Consider the following 20,974-nt stretch of genomic DNA (forward strand, 5'->3'; position numbering starts at 1 on the left):
TCTCTCTCCAGTGGACCATAGTCACTGCCTCTCTCTCTAAAGCAAAGCGATGCTTGCCTGCTTGGCATGGACTCTTTCCTTGATCGTTTGGCCACTTACCTGGTGACCCGATGGCCATTCTACTTAGGTGCCATCAGAGGGAAAGAACATCCACTTGTGCATCTACAGTGCCATGTGGGAGGAGGGGAATTTGTGTGAACTGATTTGTGTGAACAAATTACCAACTTGAGGGAGCTTTGAGAAAGTTCTTCAGCAGCATGTGCAAACCATCTAAGAGGTGAAGTGGTCACTCTTGGTCACTTAGGCTGAGTCTCTGACTTGACTCTGTCCATCCAACTTACAGATGACATAGTGCCCAGGGCCAAATAACATACCAATAGCCTCAGCAATGTGAAAATAATGAAGGTAGCAGTGGCTACCTTCCCAGAGCACCTACCACATACCAGACCTAGGTTGCAGCTGCAGATCTTACTTCTTGCAGTCCTTTCCAACAACTTGTGAGACAGTTATAAACAGGACCAGTGCAAAATGAAAACGTGGTGCCCCTTGCTCAAAAATTATTGAGAGTTTCAAGATGGCAACAGCAGAGCATTAAACAAAGCACGCAGCCCTTCTAAGTGCAGGGTTCTGTCCAGTTACACAGGCCACGTGCCCATGAAGCTGGATCTGGGTATATATGTACCTATTTGATAGATGGAAACAATGGGGCTTGGAAAGGTTAAGAACTTGTCTCTGTGTAATGGAGCTGGATTCAAACATCCTGCAGTCTAAGCACAGGGAGAATTTTCTAGCCTCTCCCCTTTACCTGGTTCTATGTACAGTAACATTGAGTAGTGCATGGAACTTCCTTCAGTTTTGTTTGAGACAAAGTGAAGGATAGCCAAGGAGGATGTTGGCCCAGCAGTGACTTATGTGGGCAAACAGAACTTTCAGGATGGAGGCCAGCCGAGTGATAAGATCACCCAGATTTCTTTTAACTGAAGTTGATAAATTCTTAAACCAAAGCCATGTCCCCAGGCTTCACATATTTTCTCATAAGATACCATAAGATATTTTCTCATAAGATACCATATTCCAGGTCAGCTTTTTGTGTTTCAAACAGAGGACTTGAAATGCCTTTTTATTCTTACCATGGAAAGTAAATGGACTCCCTAAGTGGCCCTGACTCATTTAGGGCTTTTCATTTTAGCTGCTTTTCTCTTTTAACTCAAGTTCGTGTCCAGTAAGAGCCTTGTGTTCATATTTCTCAAAAGCCACAGTCCATGGCTCTCCTTGCTGGCCTTGGCAGTGACTTTGCCCTTCTCACAATACTAAGAGAAAATCTAGTTTCAAAATATTTTTTATTATACAGTAATTCATTTATTTCACCACCCCTTCTTGCCCCCAGTGATGGAACTCAATGTCAAATATCCAGGGAAAAGTGAGAAAAAAAAATATATAGCTGGTCATAGCAGAGTCCAAGATTCCTGATAGGGCCTCTTTGATATACTGGACTTGAAATATGAAGACTTCAGGTTGAGCCTCAGAATGGCCACTGTGTGGCCGTGGACAGATTCCTCAGTTTCTCTGGGCCTCAGTTTCTTTGCCACCAAAATAGGAATTTTGGTGAGATGGGATTTTGTGAGAATCACCTGAAATAAGAGAAGTGAAAATGCTTTGCAAATTGCAAAGCTACTACAAATAGGAGGTAAGATTAGCTCTTGGATAAGAGCTCCAAATGTCTGAAATCTTTTTTTTTTTTTAATTTTCTTCTCTTCTTTTTTAAATCACTAATGACCCCCAAAAGGTAGTTACTGCACAGCAGTCATAGTGTTGGGCGTGGGCCTGTGGGCTTGGACTCAGCTAGCACCCCTGGAGAGCTCTTAAAACACACCCATGCTCCAGCTGTTCCCCAAGAGATTCATATTAGATTTGTCTGGGGACGGAGCCCAGGCATTTATGCTTTTTTTTTTTTTTTTTTTAATGCTTTTTAAAAGCATCCATGTGATTCTCACGTGCAGTCAGGGTCAAGAAGTACTAAGTTAAACGCACCAGGTGCCAGTCTAGGTGCTGCCCAACTTCAAACTTGCCTGACTTTTGGCAACTTTAACTCCATAATTTCAGTTTTCTCTGCAGCAAGATGAAATTGAAAGAGTGATTTTCGTACCTGCAGTGAGGGTTAAGTGGAATAATGCATGCTTTTACCAAATATCCTTGTGGTTTCTGCCAAAGGGTCTTCCCTTGTTCTTTGTGTATTTAAGTAAGCTCGAGGAAGGAAAGACCCATGGGGCACACCTGGCCCTTGACTTGCAGAGAAACGAACTGCTTGCTAACAATTTGTTTTTGCTTTGGGAGCTACTGAGAATTCCTGTCCCTCTTGGTTGTGTCTCTTCCATTTTGTTCTGTTTTGTTTGTTTTATGTGCGTGGCGCAGCATGCCTGAGCTTTCACCCCTCCAAGGCCATTCGTATTTTCCCTGCGGGGCCTGGTGAACGTCCTCCTCACCTCACCCCCTACACATTCGTTAACATAGTCAACTTGTGTAGAATTCCCTGTGGCGGCTCCTTCTAAATTGCCTTTCTAAAAAGGTGTCTCGTCAGGTAGGATTCAAGACTTGGACCATTTCTACCCCTGTCTCCATATGATGGAACTGCACTGGCTCCATGGCGGGTGACTGGAGCTTTCCCTGTCTTTGGTGATTGCGTTACATTTCAGCGAATGCCCTGGCCTTGGAATCCAGAGAGTGTTAGAGGAGAAGTCTGTTATGTTTGGATGGCTGCTCTAATACCGACTGCTCCACCGATGTCTAATACTCAACAGCTCATGTAAGGAATGTAATGGCTTCTTGGCTTCCTGTTGACCTGGCCGTGTCCACTGAAGTATGCTTTGTCAGAGGTGGCATTGAAGGGAACAAGAAGACGGATTGGCTTGGACAAGTGTGTTTCTGGGCCAAACTTTCTGGAATGCAGAAACATGGGGATTCCAATGGACTGCTCTTTAAAACCCTAAAGCTGCTGCTTGAGGATCCCCAATCACAACAATAACAATAGCCACCGTCATCTACATCATAATAGCAGCAGGTCTCATTTATTGAATTATTGCAGTCTCATTATTGAATCATTGCAGTTGACCCTTGAACAACACAGGTTTGAACTGTGGGAGTCCACTTATACACGGATTTTTAAAATCGTAAATACTGAAGTGCTACACAGTCTGTGGTTGGTTGAATCTGTGGATACGGAACCGTGGATATGAAGAAACTGTGTTTACAGAGGGCAAATTGTACTCGGATTTTCGACTGCACGAGGGTCAGCTCCCTAACCCCTACATTGTTCAAGGGTCAACTGTACAGGCAAGGCATTATTCCAAGCAGTTTGCATGCATTACCTATCCTCATGGCAAATCCATGAAATACCTACTATCATTATTGCCATTTGACAGAAGAGCAACTGGAAGTGGAGGCTTCAAGTGTTTTAGTAACTTGTTCAAATTCACCCACAGTAGTGTGTGGGGAGATGGAATTTGAACTCGTGTCTCTTGGATTCTAGATTCTAGACCATGTTTTCCTGGTCACCACTCATCTTTTCCCATAGCTGGAGAAGACTAAGTATTCTCTGCAGGGATATTTGTTCATATTCATGCTTGTTTTGCTTTGAGAGAAAGTAAAAGTCTTTCAAACTTGAAGTCCAATGTATTGGTTAGTAGTTGGTTCTACTAGAAATAATAGGAAATTCCAAAATAACAAAGTGTGAAAGAACATAGGAGTCTTTTTCTCTTTTATGTGAAGGAAGTCTGAAAATACTAATTTGGGGGCCTCATGTTGTCATCATGGACACATGACCACATCTTTTTTTTTCTTTACCTCCTTCTAAGTTGGCTTTTAAAGTCAAGATTACCTCATGATCCAAGATAGCTGCTGAGCTGCAGCCATTAGTTCGGCAAACTAGGCTGGCAGGAGGATTCTAGGAGGTCCAAAAAGGCCAAGTAAAATTCCTTTTTAAAATTTCTTTCTTTATTTAAGTACTTACTCCCGTACAATACTTTTGCTTCCATATAATACTGCTGCTTAATCACATGGCCTCACCTACCTACAAAAGAACCTGGGAAATGTGCATATCAAAAAGTCGGTGTTCTGCTCATTGCGAGAGGAGAATGGCTGTCGGGAGACTATGATAGCCTCTGCCACATCCATCGTGCCCCAGTTTGCTTCAGACCACCCAAGTCCTCTAACTATTGAACCCTGCTTCCTGTGACATCCACTCTGAAACCCTTCCAGAGATGAGGCTATATTCCTAACTCCTAGTTTTCTCCACACCCCACATGCCCGTGCAGTCCTGAACACAAATGGTCATAGCCACCATCTAATGCATCTGTCAGTGATGTCTGACCCCAGGCAATGACAGCAGGAGCACTCGATAACACCTGTTGGGTTTGACTAATCATAATGACACTGGCAGCACCAACATCCCTAGGTTCTAACATCCTGAGCCTCAGTTGTGTGCCCCACACTGTGCTAAGCGCAACTCAGGCATTACCATGGTGCAGTTGTTGTGAAATGTACACATGGCGCCAGGCATTTGGCAGAGCCCAAGGATGCTCCTCTAGCACCCAAGTTTCCTGCCTCAAGTGGGTTTTGCATTCACTCATTCCCTAAGCAGAATTTAGCTGTTTCCTTCTATATCTTACTCAAACAAAGAAGCAAAAGAAATTTAGCCTTTTCTACGTGGGATTAATCATAATTGCATTTTCCCCTTCAGTTTAACACGGAAAGCTAATATTCATGGAAGGCGTAGTTGAATGGGCAGACAAGCCACTGGCTAGGTGCACCTACTAGGCACCTGTGCATGTTATCCTGTGCCCCAGGATTGAAGCAAATTTGACTGGGAGAGCCACAGTAACTTCACCTCCTGAGCCTTAGTTTCCTCTCCATGCCCTTGACATCAGAGATAATACTTGACTGGCAGAAAGTAATCGATTATTTCTTATTGTTACTGCTTTTATTACCTGGGTGAGATGTTGATGTGGTCAGTATCTGTGACTTTGTTTCTTTTTATAGTCTCAGCACCTGTTGATGAAAAGCATTTGGGGCTGATAGACCCTCTGCTTAATCTATAGAATGAGTGAGGCTCCCCTCTCAGGGTTCTGCACTGGACCCTGAATGGCCCCAATACCCTAGGTGCTGGGCTTCCAGCTGGTGCAGCCTTATGGCACTTATTCTCTTCTAATGATGGGTGCTCATTAACTACATTTATTTTAGCGATTTTCCATCAGAGCGTTCAAAGGCACCTTCAACTCACCTCCTCTGCTGTGTTAGATGTTCTGTGTTGATCATAAAGAACAGTACAATCTCTGTAAGAAGAGATTGGCCACCAAGGCAAAAAGGAGAGACGGGAGAGCTCCTTCTGGATCTACTATTAGTGTTCAGATGGAACAGACTGAGCTTTCCATTCTCCTGGCTGTCTAAGATGTATGAATGAGTAAACTTCCCATGGTGACAATCCCTTTGTTTAGAATTTCCTGTGTTCTTGCTCCATGCCCTGACACTTGCAAGTTGAAAACTGCCCCAGAGAACACATTTTATAGCTCAACAAAGGATACATATTTTTACATGCTACCCTAGTGAGTCACCTTTGCTTCTCATACTTTTTGATTCAAAATTGCTTAAATATGTCCCTCGGCGGGTCTCTATGTCAGATGCCTCCCTGTCCTGTTTTAGGGCCATATTTGCAAACATTAAGCTGTTTCAAGGCTGGTTTTGAGGCAAATTTTTAGCCAAAGTGAGTTAGAGTCGTTGCAGGTAATGTACCTGGCCTCATGGGCACAAAGTAGGTGTTTAATAAATGCTGGTCCCCACTGTTACTAATGAGCTTAAATTAGCTGAACTCATGCCTTTGAAATTCAACCTTCTAATTTTTAGAAGAAATCTTTTTCTTGGTCGTGATTTTTGTCTAGTTGGAAAAGAGAAGAATCAGCAAAATGGATTTAAGCAATTCCTAATGTCACAAGCCTGACACCCGAGACTCTACCTAGTACAGGATACATAGGGTTGCCCATGCTTGGTTTGCATTGCTTTGGGTTTCTTCTTCAGAGACTGTATCTGCCTTCTGTCAAAGTTTCAAAGAGACCCATCTGGGGAGCACAGAGACGTTAATGATAAGGTCTCCCCAGCAGCCCGCGGTTGCCGTGGCCTGGTGGTGATGTCATGGGGATTAAGGCATGTTATCTGTAATAAGAATAAACTCCTGCTGCTGAGTGCAGCAGTGCAGCAGCAATCTTGGGCTGGGCACGAGACGCTCGGGGCTTATTTTAGACCCGAAAGAAAGCAGGCAATTATCATGTTCTTTAACTATAATCAGCCGAACAGGATACAGGTAGCCACAAAATGGAGTTATTTAAAACAGTAACAAAATCACTTCAAAAAGGGCAACAATCTGGAAGTCTCTCTTTCTGCAACATCTAGTTAAAGCTGCCTAAGCATGGAGAAGAGAGAGAAGGTTTGTTTTGTAACCTCCTCAGTGGCAATCAGATCAGGAAAGCTTATTTGTGAAATGAAAGGCAGGAACCCTGGCCTGGAAGCTGCCCTAGAGCAATTGAGTTTGGACCCAACAAGTAAACTGGAGCCTTTAAAAATGATCCCAGGAGAATCCTGAGCTTCCAGCCATCTGTTTGTCATGGTGGTTACCATGACAAGGGGCTCTCACTAGCCTGGCCAGCTAGTCCAGCCTGGTCTGGTGACCCCGTCACAGCACCTCAGCTTGGGTTGGAAGTTGATTCTGGATATTGATTATGAGACCCTATCTTGGGTAGCATTCCCTGTGACATTCCAATAAGACTCTGGGTTGGGGCACAGGGCTGAATTCTAAGCATTTCCTAGAACCTGCTACTGAGCAGAAGGCAGAGTGAGGTGGATTCAGCATGACCCCCATCTAATTCTGGCTCTGCCACTTGTTAGGTGTGTGAACTTGGGCACATCTTTAGGCTAGCCGAGACTTGGTTTGCCCCTGTGTGAAATGGGGATGATTAGAATCTCTCCTGTAGGAACATGCTTAGAAGAGTACCTTGCTCACAGTTGCTAAATAGACTTCAGTAGACATTAGCTGTTGTTACCCTGTCCTCAGCTATGAAGCTCATGGACAGAAGTTGCCGCATCATCTGCTGATAACCCCAGCATGACTTCTGAAGGTGTCTGTTACTTCAGTAAGAAGTGTGAATTTTACATTGCATCATATATGCCAATGAGCTAAGAAAACCAGGAGGCCTACCCATTCTCCAGCCAGCTGGGTAAAGCCTGAGTCAATTCCCAATGCATTTAACACCACCCGCATTAATTCATAATGGCAGTGAAAACCAGACTAATAAGTTATAACAGCAGCTGCAGCCCTGCCTTCTGTTGAATGCTTCCTCTGTACTAGGCACTGTGCTAAAGGCAGTACATGTGTATAATCTCACTTAATCCTCACGACCACCCTATAAGGCAGCCATTATTCTCACTATTTTACAGATGAGGAAACTGAGGCACAAAGAGGCTTAAAAAGAATTGTAATAAGTGGGTGAGTTAGGATTTGAGCTCAGGTCACTGACTTCAAAGCTAGCTTGCTAATCATTAAGTCACACTACCAGTCACTTGGGCCTTTGGGAACAGTGTAGCTTTAAGAGTCAAAAATCTAGCAAAGAACAAAATTAGGCCTTCTGTCATAACAAGGCTAGCACATTGCATAGTATATTTCAGTATACTTTCACATGACTGATTAGTTAAATCTGAGAACATCTCTGGAAGTCACTTTATAAATGAAAAAATAAAGCCTCAGAAGCAACCTGCTATTATAGATGACAACCAACCTTTTAAGCCAAGGCCACAGTGCATCCATGTCTACAAGACCCCAAACACACTCAAGTCCCACTCAACCCATGCTGCCTCTCACCAGCTCTGACCCAAATTCCAGCTGCAGAGATAGAGTTGGGCAGTAGGAAAAGGATAAAGCTAATAATAATTCTTGCCAAATCCTAGAAAGCCCTTCCGGGGCACCTGCCGAAATCCACTGTTGAGGATGCAGACTGTGACGTGGTAGGCCAGTCAGGGGCCAATTAGACTTGTCCATCCTGGCCTGCAGTTGATTTTGTGGCTGAATTCGTGTCAGGGCTGTGTCAATGATGAGCATTTCTGTGAGAAGTTTGTTCAGGGAGTTCCCTGAGCCAGACACTTGGCTGGTTCATAGGCTTCATTTATCTCTCAGTATACACTGGTTCTGCTTGCATCTGCTGGGAGGAAAAAAGCCAGAGGACAGTCAGCAAGACTAGAAATGTCCTGAAGAGGAAGGGGCTTTGGGGGACTTTCCAGGAGATTGTGTGACACTGGTACCCTCTTGGGCTTTGCTGCCTATAATGCCTGTGTGGTGCTGGTCAGGAGCTGGTTTCCATCTCAATTTGGTCAAGTGGCCAGTTTTCTACCTGGTGCCCATAGATGCTCTTTGGTTTAATCCGTGTGTGTGATATCTCTAATTTATTGTCTAGAGGGGAAAGCCTTCACATCACATTTTGCAGTTGACCTCTTCAGTCTCAGCTGTGTCATCGACTATTCAAGATTCATGCAATCAGGCAGTCATTCATGCATTCAACCTTTTAAATTGGAACACCTTCTCCATGCTGGGTGCTGTGCTAGGTGTGAAACAGATCCAACCCCAGTCCTGCAGCATGGAACTTCTATTGTAGTGTACATTTCCAGCACAGTGTTAAGTATGCTTCACATTATGCACTGTATTATTTCAGAAAGGTATTCCTGTAGGGAGAATTCCTTCCAGTCATTGAGAAGTTCATGTATTACAGTATTAACATGTCATCTGGCAGCTGTTAACATAGCTCAGGCTGGACTTTAAGTGTCTCTCCTTTGGGGGGCCAGGAATAGTGGGAAGAGGAGCTTGGGGGAGAGACGAAATGCCCGTCTCCTTTGGGATAAAGTGTTCGCTCCATCTAAAAGTTCTTAACTTGCTGCTGGAAATTGCCATTCTTTTTACTTTGTAAAGGTGTTAATAGGAAAGTAAAATATCTGTAAAAATTATAAAGTAAAACATCTTTGTAAGTGAGTAAAGATCATAACTAGGAGGAGAGCTGTATTTTTATCACCAAGGGAGAAAAAGACGTCCATTTTCCTGTTTCATAAACTGCACTGTTTTCGAAAGCATACTTAGTAGTGAGTATACATATGTTCACTACCATGGTGGTGGTAATGGAAGGGGGTTAACAACCAATGAGCCAGCTGGTTTCCAACAAATTGTCAAAGTGCTGGCTTTATCTTGGTCCAAGCCTATTTCCTCGTGCTTAAAAGAGACAGAGGATCCTGCCATTTCTTAACTCAAAGTGGCCCTTCCCAGCTCTCCTTGACCTTGCAGACATGATCCATGTGGATTTCATCAGGGGCCCAGAATTCAGTTTAAGAGAGCATCTTTCTCTGGAGTATCCTGGTCCATGCACGTCATCATTGTTCAAACCAAAATGACTATTTGGTCAAGTTGGGGGGTTTCTTCTCCCAACCCTCCATCCCAACGGTACCTTTATTCCCTTTATTCTTTAAGTTCCAAGTGTGACATGACTGTGTCTCCAGTCCTGGACTTTGCTGTGTCCCTTGCTTGTCACCCTTGTTAGGCCTGCCTTGACTTGTGCTTGTCACTGCTGCACTGGCTGGTGGTGTTAGTGACTGTTCACCTTGCTGGTTGGTCCACAGCATCATCTGGTTCTCGTGTTTTCCCATTTAGTGAAGCTCCTTTCCATTCTCTTCTATAGAATTACCCTTTATGACTATCAAGCCATGTGCAGGGCCAACAAGGAGAGCAGCGATGGTGCCCATGGTCTACTGGATGTAAGTACAGTGCAGTCACTCAGAAAACAACTGCATGTTTTTGTCTGTCCCTGCATGTGAGCATATCTTTTTCTTTGGAGTCATCAAGTTTATCCGTTTCAAAACCATGAATATTTAAATGTGTCAAGTCAAGAAGATCACTTCTGTTTAAACCCAAATCCAGTGATTGTGTGTATGATAAACAGGTCTAAAGTATTTGATGGATTAATGCAGCAACCCCCCATCCTTTTGTTGGATAGAAAAGGGGAGAAGTTGTATCAATTCCCTCATTCTCAAATAAAAGAGAATTTGGTTTGGTTCAACAGAAACCTTCCTTTTAGTTTGTAGTAGAGCAGTTAGCCTATGCCCAAATTCACATTTTGATCAGATTCTCTGCTCTAATCATGCTGCTGCTTTTAACATCATTTTCCCTGGAGCTGATTCCATCCATGATGTCACAGTTGAGGATCAATCAACATAGCTTTGTATCATTAGAAACTGGCTTTCAGATCACCAGAAATTAACTGTGACAATTTACCCCCAGTTTAAAAATATAATTTACAATGTGCAAGCAATATAAATTTGGTCACCAATAACTTGAAAACACAGAAAAAACAGATACAGATACTTCAACATAGTCTGACATATGGGTATAAATATAACCCTTACATGTTATCATTTTGTAAATTCCAAAAAATCAACCTAAAATTTGGTTTGAAGCACAAAATTTAAGAGCCGTTTTGGTTTTAAAATATAAATATACACCTTCTCATTTACAGATGTAAGATCTTGCAAGGGGATTATTTAAAAACCAAATATTTAACACGGTTCTCCTACACTAAGGGAGCAAGGAATGATTCTGAGCTGGGACATTTCTGAGAGGCAACTAGGAACTAAAAATGGGACGATTTGAAAAATACCACTTTTTAGTGAGAATCAACACATATCTCCACACCCAGCTTCCCTAGCCTTAGCATGAGTATTTCCAGATTTAAAATGTTCCCAAGATATGTTTTTATCATTAGGCTTAAGAGCTCAATGGCTTTACCCTTCTGAATGCTAATGTGCATTAAAATTTTTTAATCCTGTATTTACATAATCCCTTTGTTTACCCTGCATTGAGCCAGCATCTGGCAGGGAATGCTTGAGTATCCTCCTCCCACTGCCGCAGCCAAGCCCCCCTCCACCCCCCCACCCCCGCCCCGGCCCCGCCCAGGGCCTCAGGGTGAGCTGCCCCTGTGCCTCCCCCTCTTCCTTCCTTAATCCCTTTATTCATTCTCTCCTCCCACACTATGGAGGACTACTGAAATGTCACTACCCATCCTGGCAGGTACAAAAACACAAAACTGTCCTATGGTCTGACCTCCCTTGGTCCTTTTGAAAGAAAGATGGTTATTTTTCAAGCCATAAGAAGTATAGTGGCAGAACCACAGGATTGCATGGCTGCATTTGGTTTTAGGAAATAGTTAAAAGTTCACATCCTTATCTGACCCTGAAAGCCCTGTGATTCAGGGAATGATGAGGACACACTCAATCGGAGCAAGAGATTTAGTCTGAAATCTGGGTGGGCTGGGAGTAACCCCAGTGGATTGTTGTGTTCTGTACATTTGCTTACTGTCTTGAATAGGCAAGTTTTAAGAATGGTCAGGGGTAAATAAATTTGTCCTTGTTTTATTTGAAACTGGATAATCCTCCCATTCCTAGCTCTAGTCCTTATCATCAAAATGCTTAGGAGGTAGGATTAAGCAGCTGTCACGTCAGAAACCAGGACTGGGCATTTCAATTCCCTGCTACCTGAAGACAACCACAGAAGGTTCTGAGATTTGTCTGGACCTGCAACTTGGGGCTCGGGCTTTGCCAACGTCATTACCTGTCTCTCAGATCCACCCACTGCTCACATATCTAGCATACCTAGGTACAAAGAACCGACTGAGGGGGAGACTTGGTATTTTCCAGAATTCAGGAAATTGAATTATCCACATAGGAAATATCACAGAGTAAACAATCCCACTGCTTTTTTTAATTAAAATATTCTGAAATAAAGATTAGCCCGTCAATGCCTTCTTTTATAGAGTGAAGGGGATTTTCTGCAAGGATAAAATCACATATTTATATGGTTATCATTTTTTTCAAGTCTGAATATGTAAGTGTGAGAAAACGCAGCTTAAATCCTACATAATTCATGGGCGGCATTAAAATCAAGCATGTGCAATTTTTGCTTATTTCAGTGAATGACATACAGTGATGGAGAACAGGGAATCACCTTTCCAAGAGGCAGCCCTGTGAATTACCATTTGAAATTAGTTATATGATTCCAACCGCTCAGCATTAGGCTGTGAAATATTAGCCCCCAGAGAGTAAAGGTTTAATCATCATTTGGTGAACTTCCTTTTTCCTCCCAGAGATAACCCCTGTATTAGATCATGTTTATTTTACTTGTAAATCACATCTCACTACAGGGGAGTTCAAAGTTTTAAAATGTTAGTTTTGGGATACAGTATCCAACCATTTTCTTCTTTAAGCTAGAGCTTCACTGTTTTTTGACATGATATCAATCTCTCTAGAAAAATAACATTGTCTTTTTGTAAAGCCTTAGGTTAAACTACAAATTTTGTGTGTGATACATTGTTTTTAATGAACTGAATTCTTCTCTTCAGCCTTATAATGCCTTCCTTGCTGCAATAAAATGGATAATGACAGAACTTGTCTTGTAAGTACAATTTGCTGCATGTTTAAAAAAGTATTATTGCTTATAAAAAAGTATTACTGCTTTTCTGTGTTAAAAAGTGAATTGGGAGACTCTGCTTCCAATAACCATTACATCATAATACTCTGCGATAACCTGATTGAACATCTCGAAATATTGACTGTTGAGTCCCCAAAATTATCTTTTATTAAGTTGTTCATGGTCACTGCTCATGCCCTTATATCACCATTTAGCAGACTAACAGCTTGCAATACACAAACCACATTTATTTATTGTGGTTACTGTTAAATGTAACATAGATGTCTGGCTGTTCTTAATGCAGCCTGGGTGGGCTGTGGTCAGAAGAGCAAATTGCCAGGCTGTCCACTGTGCTCCTTTGGATGTCTTGGCATGTGCAGGCGTGGGGGCCTGTGCACTCATGGGTCAGGGGCTTTCTCAGGTGTGATTTAATTGTTTACCTTGTCAAATTACAGTCCTGCTGGATGCATCTGTGACTTAGGTCAGACTTGAAATGGCACAAAGATGAAAGGCTTGACTTCCAGATGAGATATTGGACACATTACAGAAACACTGTGTCACACAGAAAGGAGGAATTCCATGGACCAGCATGGAAACCAGATCATTCAAGCTGCACCAAACTCTCTTATTCTTATTTTCCAGTTCTATGAGTTTAAGGCAGATTTCTTGCTATCTGATGAACAGACATTGTCTTCCTTATTGCTTCAATGTAACCTATGTTAACAAAGTTATAACTTCAAGTGGGGAGTAACTTCTAAATGTACATAAGAATCAGAAAATACAGGTAACAGTGAGATTTTGATTGAGAGCTGCTAGAGGATAGCAGCCATGAGCCTGAGAAGGAAATGACTGAATTTTGATCTATTTTCATTTATTTAGAGGATGATTTATATTACTTTTGTATTCTTTACTAGCAGTTGAGAAATTATGATTTTTGTGGAGTTGCATTGTGATATAATTTCATAAAATGGAGCTTGTTCTCTCTGTCCCCACCACCCTGCCCTACATACACACACACACACACACACACACACACACACACACAACTGAATACATTTGTGTTACAGTGTAAATTTTGAAAACATCCTTTGTAGTGTAGATCATAGTCTAAGTAGAGAATATTCCATTTGTATTTCTGAACCAAGGCAGGGGAAGCCCTTTGGTTTTTTGTTTGTTTGTTTTTGCGATACGCGGGCCTCTCACTGTTGTGGCTCTCCCGTTGCGGAGCACAGGCTCCGGACGCGCAGGCCCAGCGGCCGTGGCTCACGGGCCCAGCCACTCCACGGCATGTGAGATCTTCCCGGACCAGGGCACGAACCCGTGTCCTCTGCATCGGCAGGCGGACTCTCAACCACCGCGCCACCAGGGAAGCCCAGGGGGAAGCCCTTTGAATGTTGACTTTTTACTATGGACTCAGACTATAAAAAGAAAACAATTTCTGCCTATAAAGCAGATATTTCTCAAAAGAGTCCCTGAGTCTAGGTGAACCTGATTTCAGGGTTTGGCTGGCATTGGTGATAAAATAGTCTTTCACAAGTAAGACAAAACCTAGTGAAAATTCAGTGGTAACTGAACCAAGCACCTTGATATCTCCAGATGATGATGTTATTCTTTCAAATGAGGTGAGTGATGCTGAATAACACAGAATGTCACTTCAGTTCAGGGTGTGGGTGACCAAGTAACATTGGGCTTTTTCATTTCCTGTTTAGGTTCCTGGTGGAATTTAACCTCTGCAGTTGGTGGCACTCAGATATGACAGCTAAAGGTAAGCAGCAACTGGCTTCTCTTTCCTTGCTCAGAGTGATGAACCCGGGGTTCACTGGCTACTTTTCACCAGGGATGTGCTCATGTAAAACTACCCAGGACAAAGAAGTGATGATTTCTCCTCTCTGTCAGCAAAAGGCATCCTTTGTGCTAAGGGCAGCGCTGTTCAAGCTAACAAAAATTCCACAGGCTTCATTCAGCCCATGTTGAATGTACACTTTGACCTGTTTCCTTAACTAAGGCTTTGAGGTCATACACTGCACAGGAGAATTCTTCAAAAGCTAGTGGGCAGTGCTGAAATCTAAGGGTCATAGACACATTGCCTTTCTCAGGCTGAGTGAATGGATAACCATTACCTTTTTACCTTTACCTTCATAAAATATAAATCTGATCATATTACTTTCCCTGCTCAAAACTATCAATGATTTGAGCAGTAATTAGTAGAAAATATTAGAGGCCTGAGTTGTGGAGTTAGATTAGTATGGATTTGAATTCTGGCTCTGAGGTTGGCCTTTGTCAAGTTAGCTGATCGCCTCAAGCCTCAGTTTCCCCACAGTAGGCAAAGTAGAGAAAATAATAAAAAATATTTATCTCTTATCATTTGTGTGTATGTGTACATTTAATGGTAAGATAAATCATGATATATGCTGAGCATAGGACTGGAATATAGTAAGCCCTCAAAAATGGTAGCTGTAATTAATTCATGATAATGGTGATGATGATGTCGACTGTAAAAAAATGAAATATTGCCATTTGCAGAAGTATGGGTGGACCTAGATAACATTATACTTAGTAAAGTAAGTCAGACAGAGAAAGACAAATACTATACGATATCACTTATATGTGGAGTCTAAAAATAATACAAATGAATCTATATACAAAACAGAAAAAGACCCACAGACACAGGAAACAAACTTACGGTTACCACAAAAAAATGACAGCCCATTCACAGAAAGGCATAGGAAATACCTATGAAATTTAGTAATATAGCAAGAAAAACAATATGCAAAGTTGTATACACCCCCCAAAACCCCCCAATGGTTTGGGAGAAGGAGGATGTAGAGTTAAATCAGATCAGCAGTCAGGCCAATGGGAAGTCACTAGGCAGGAACCAGAATAGGAGATAGGGAAACTTTCATGCACCCCAAAGAAAATTTTACCTGTAACATGAACCTGCTTTTGTTTAAAATTGTACATGATTTGAAAAAGAAAGACGAGAAGGAACTTACATAATGGGTGCTTGTTATCTTTTTCTAGTCGTTTTTCTTTGGCTAGCATGTCCGCAATTTTATTATTAGGGGTGAAAAAAAGGTACATGAGATTAAGTGAGAGAAAAGGAAGAAAGGTGATCAATAGAGGCCAAGAGAATGGATGGCAGTTGGTTAGATGGCTGCTCTCTGCAGCACCAGTGCCTGGGGACACATCACCACTCCTTGCCAGTCAGGCTTTGAGCTCTGTTTCACCTAGAGATGAAGTGCCGCGACCCTGGAGTCAGGCAGCCTTCCTCTGCCACTTGCTAGCTGTGCGGTTGGACAAGTCGCTTGGTCTCTCTGGGCTTTGGTTTCCTTGCTTGTCCACAGAGATAACAATAGTCGTGATGTGGTTGTGAGCAGTGGATTAAACTGTGCATGCAAAGCCCACGTGCAAGATGGGGCACAGAGCGAGTCTCCAGTGTGGTGGGCGGGGCTCCAGTTTTGGGTGGTGGTGTCTCTTTTGGCTAAGACGTCTGGCTCTCTCTGAGGAGTGTGCTCAGTGCTGGGGCAGCAGGCTGGTGGTCTTCAGTGGTTCACTTTCTGGCATTCCTCTCATTTCTCTTCATATCCGCATGCCTGCACACCCTGGCTGAGCGGCTTTGGTGGTGATCATGTGCGCCCTCTTCACGCCAAGCTCCATTGCTGCTTCCCCCATTCTCACCTTGGCCTGCTTCCCTTCCCTGCTGCCACAGGCATCTGCCCTCACTCTTGCTCTGGTCCTTGACATGGACAATTAGTCGTAGAGTTTCTTTTAAGTGCCCCTCCCTGTGATCTCCACTTAGACCAGTGGTTTTCAACCTGGGGGTGATTTTGCCTCCCAGGGGTCACTGCAGTGTCTGGAGACATTTTTGGTTGTCACAACTGGGGATGGGAGAGAGCTATTGGCATCCAGTGGTTAGAGGTCAGAGATGCTGCTAAACATCTTACAACACACAGGACAGCCCCTCACAACAAAGAATTATCTGACTCAAAGTGTCAATAGTGCCACTCTTGAGAAACCCTGGTGTAGGGCAGGAGAGATGAATTAGGAAGGGGGATACGGTCTTGGCACTCATGACAGTTACAGAAACTTGTGAAAGTTCCCATTCTGAAATTTCACATCCCTTCTCCCTTCTTCCCCCTCCACCTTAGCTAAGAGGAATGACGTGATGCTTCAGGTCTCTGTTTTCTGTCTTAGGAAGCTTTTTAAACAACGCTTAGTAGGTAATTCCAAATCCTCTCACTCCATCGACAGACTGCACAAAGAGCTTGTCAGATAGTTACATCATCTGCAAGTTGTGTGCCAATATATAGTGCTTTTTCCTTCCCAGAGAGCTGGAACTAGGTTCTCTTCAGATCCCTTCAACATACCTGAGAGGTGGGGACTGCTAGAATGTGTCACTAAGGCTCTCTGAGGCACGTAAGTCAGGCAGCTAATAGGAAATGGACTCAACCCCAAACCAAGGCCAGCCACCTCCGCTGGAGGACGGCGAGAGACGCACCTGGCTTTCTGTGAGTCCCAAGTTGAGCAAGCTGCCGCCCGTGGATTGTCTCATTCAGACCTGCAGCCCTCTGCTGGGCATGGCTATGACTTTTTCTATTTTATAGATGAAGAAACTGGTTCAGATGGTGAATGCACTCGCCCACAGAGCTGCAATCATCTGGATCTTTGTTAGAGGTAAACGTGAATCTCAGACCCAGTGTAAGCAGGGAAAATTCCAAGCACCATAACAATATTGCCTTGAGAGGTTTCTTCATTCTAAATTTACCCTTCCCTCACTGGATAAAGACCCTGAGCTGAGACATACATCTTTGTTTAACTAAAAATGGAATCCATAATTACACTGTTTATCTGCTTCATTTCCTTAATGAAGGGGACTGTGGAAGGCCATTTCTGCTTGATTATCACAAAGGTATCATTTTGGCGAAGCTGCACAAAGAGAACGGAGCTTGCTGGCCCCGGTTATGAATGGGGGTGCATTCACAGAGACAAAAGAAGAGGAAGGCTTTTCAAATGGCAACTCTATTCATTCCTGATTGTCTGCACATAATTACTGTGAACCCAAGTCAGTTATTCTCATCAGGGACATTTGTTGCTAAGGGAAAATTAAAGAAATCCAATTGTGTGGATGCTCCATTGGGTGCTTCATTGTGAGTGAGTGATAGGTTCTGGCGGCTTCATCCTGAGACGTCCAGTGTAACTGGGGTGGGAGGCAGACAGGGTGATGGCCAAGAGCCCAGGCTCCGGGACGTGACCATGTGGATGTGCATTTGGGCTCCATTACATAGTGGTGTGACTGTGGGCAAGCAGTTAACTTCATTTCTCTGAGTTTTAGTGTCTTCGTCAGTAAAACAGGATAGCAGCAGGGCCTTGCTCACTGTGTGATGGTGAAGATTCCATCCATCAAAGGGTCTAGCACGGTGTTTGGCATGTAGTATGCGCTTAGTGAGTGTTGGCTGCAAAGGTGGTGGTGGTTGTTTTGCTATTTAGGTAATGATCATGACGAGTCACTTTCTTTGGGACTCAAGGCAGGCTATGTCTGCTTTCTGAATTTCAGTTTTCCCTTCTGAGAAAATAAGGAATCAGTCTATCTGAGCTCCATGATGCTTGTGTACCTACACCTTTGTAAGATAATGAGTTTTAAATGCCTGAGAGTTAAAACAGTACCCATCAGATGACTGGCAGCCTTAGTTATTGGTTTGAAATTCCATAGATAAACAGTAATGACTAGCAAATATATGTGGTGTTTTCCATAGCACTCCAGACAAAGAAAGGTCTTCATAATAAACCATGTTATTTAGATTAAATGTGGCCATGGTTTTATATGATAATTTGTGTGTTTCCCAAAAGTACCAAGCAACTTCCAGCCAATCTATAGTCATACTGCAAATAGACTCAATGGCTCATCACCACATTAGTACGGGTGCCCTACAGTTGTCAGAGGAATAAGAATTTCATCTCTAGAAAAGATCAGAGCCAAATGAGTCTCTCCATTGAGAGCGCTGGACTCATTCCATTGTAACTGGGCCCAGACAATTAGAATTAGAGATGGTGCAATTATCAGGGTTATTTAAATCACGTGTGCTGCCTATCTCAGCCTGCCCCAAATACCTTTCTTCCTTTCTCTCATTGGCCAAACTTCATAAAGCAGTTAAATATATATACATGTGCTGGAGCCAGGCGGCTCAAGTTCAAATTTTGGCTCTGCCACATACGCACTGGATGAATTTGGACAATTCACCTCATCCTCTCCTCCATTCACTAATCTCCAAAACAGAGATAACAATTGTTCTTACCTCACAGTTTGAATTTTTTTAAATTTTGTCATGTTGTACTGTTAAATAAATAAATACATGTAAAGCAGAACAACATCTGGCAGATAAATTTCTTAATAAATGTATCCATTACCATCATTGGGTTATTATATGCCATCTGCATGCTGTGCCGTATCCACTTATAATCTGTGCTTTTGTTTACTTAACCTTTATTTCATTTCAACTGACTGACTTTTTGAAAGTTAGATACCTTAAATATTAAAGGGAAGCTTCCCAAATTAAAAGTCAGTATTGTTTGCCATATAGAGAAATCAATTGTAAAAATAAGAACCCTGAAAATAAACTATGTTATCATATTGTAGTCAGGTCCTCTGAGCTTCATGTTTGGCCTCCCTAGGGTAAAGGAGAAAAAAGCAAATGAATGAAAGATGGAAGAAACTCCATCAAACAAAGACATCTTCCTGACAAAAATTGAGGACACTGACAAAGAAATGGGAAGAGAATGATGTTCCCACCCAGCGCCTCTGTGTTGTGACTGTTGGACCTCAGCCTCCTGAAATCCCCTTGCCTTCCCCCAAGGCAGGCAATTTGCCATTAGGGACCGAGAGTCTCCCATTTCCTTTGTGTTATTTGCCTGAAAAACACCATTCAAGAGAATTATTCATTTACTCAGCAAGCATGTAATGACACTTCCTATGAGTTAGCACCGAAGGCTCAGGGGATAGACAGTGTTCGGGACCTGGCCCTTTGAGGGCATGACGACTACCCGCGTGGTACCCTCGGTGGAGTCAGGATCAGGGAGGCAGCCATCTGCTTGCCATTGTAACCAAACAGCAGTGGCTCAAAAAGGCTGACAGTCTGAGGATTCAATGAAGTAACCTTCACAGTAGAAGTGGTCCTGGCAGTAGGCACAAACACTTAAGTAGCCCTAGCAATGTACCAGCCACTTTTAGTGGATGAATTCATTTGATCTTCAAACGACCATGTGGAGTTGGTTCCCATTTTGCAGATGAGAACACTACAGTGTGGCGAAATTAAAAACCCACCTCATGTCATACAGCAGTGGCAGAATTCACAACACCCAGAATTTGTGCTCTTAGCTGTCAATACTACACAATTAGCCCAACTCCTGGCATGTAGATGGTAACATGAAGGCTGCTGGGGAGACGGGGCACACATGTGTGTGAAAATATGTGTGTGTGTCACTCTGTTAAGAGTTGTACATGCATTAGTCTGTTTATTCCTCAGAACAACCCTATGAGTTAGCATGGGAATCTCCCCTTAATGTCAGTGACCAGTTCCTGAAAATCACATTATGCATAAAAAGCTGACTGAGTCTACTTCCATTCGTTTTAAATAAGAAAAATTACAGGTGTTATTCTTCAACCCCAACCAATTTCCTCAAAATAATTAAAGCTCAGTAAAAAGGCTTGTATATTAAAGAATCACGTTAGGATGCAAATGCTTAAAACATGGCTTCCTGATCACCCAACAATTATCTGGTTGTTACCAAACAGTTGTTTTGCATTCAGTAACCCTCTGATGTCTCACTTAGTGCCGGCAGCCTCCCAGATGGTCATTCTACAAAACATCTACTGGTAGTTCTGACATCCAAACCAGTTGCATTTGGAATGTAACTGGAGACTTTGTTACAAATATGTATTTATATTTCTATATAAACATCAGCCAAAAACTTTATACAAAGTTTAGTTATTGGAAACCTATAAGCAAGCGTTCTACCAGGAAAATGTTCATGAATAGATCTCCTGTGAAGAGTACCTGTACTACTAGCATCTCCATTTTACAGACGAGAATACTGAGGATTAGCTAAAAGCAGTGAAGCAGGAATTTGTACTCCAAACTGCTCTGACTTAACCACTATGCTATAGTATCTGTCATCATTATCATCATCCCTAATGGCTTCATTAGAATGCTAGCTTTCTTTTTGTTGTAGTTGTTGCTATTATTTTTATTATTATTATTAATTGACATTAGCACTCACTATGTTCCAAGTACTGCACTAAGTACTCAACATATGTTATTTCATTGAAATCTCACATCAGCCTCTATTAAAAGAACTATATTATCCCAATTTACAAATTTTAAAAAATTGAGACTTAGGTTTTGGAATTTGCCCACTGGACATAACTTGTTTAAACTAATTAAT

At 42.5% G+C, this 20,974-nt stretch overlaps 1 protein-coding gene across 1 annotated transcript in view; it reads left to right on the forward strand.

Moving 5' to 3' along the window:
- The window catches only part of CACNA2D3 (calcium voltage-gated channel auxiliary subunit alpha2delta 3), an 899,902-nt gene that overhangs the window by 725,742 nt on the left and 153,186 nt on the right, over positions 1 to 20,974 (forward strand). The window contains exons 31-33 of the mRNA XM_027121113.1: positions 9,756 to 9,831; positions 12,468 to 12,520; positions 14,245 to 14,300. Coding sequence (XP_026976914.1) covers positions 9,756 to 9,831; positions 12,468 to 12,520; positions 14,245 to 14,300 — 185 coding nt within the window. The remainder of the gene's footprint in view (positions 1 to 9,755; positions 9,832 to 12,467; positions 12,521 to 14,244; positions 14,301 to 20,974) is intronic.

Source organism: Aethalodelphis obliquidens, unplaced genomic scaffold (assembly GCF_003676395.1).
Source record: "Aethalodelphis obliquidens isolate GAN/ISIS:26980383/991018 unplaced genomic scaffold, ASM367639v1 scaffold22, whole genome shotgun sequence".
Taxonomy (NCBI): domain Eukaryota; kingdom Metazoa; phylum Chordata; class Mammalia; order Artiodactyla; family Delphinidae; genus Aethalodelphis; species Aethalodelphis obliquidens.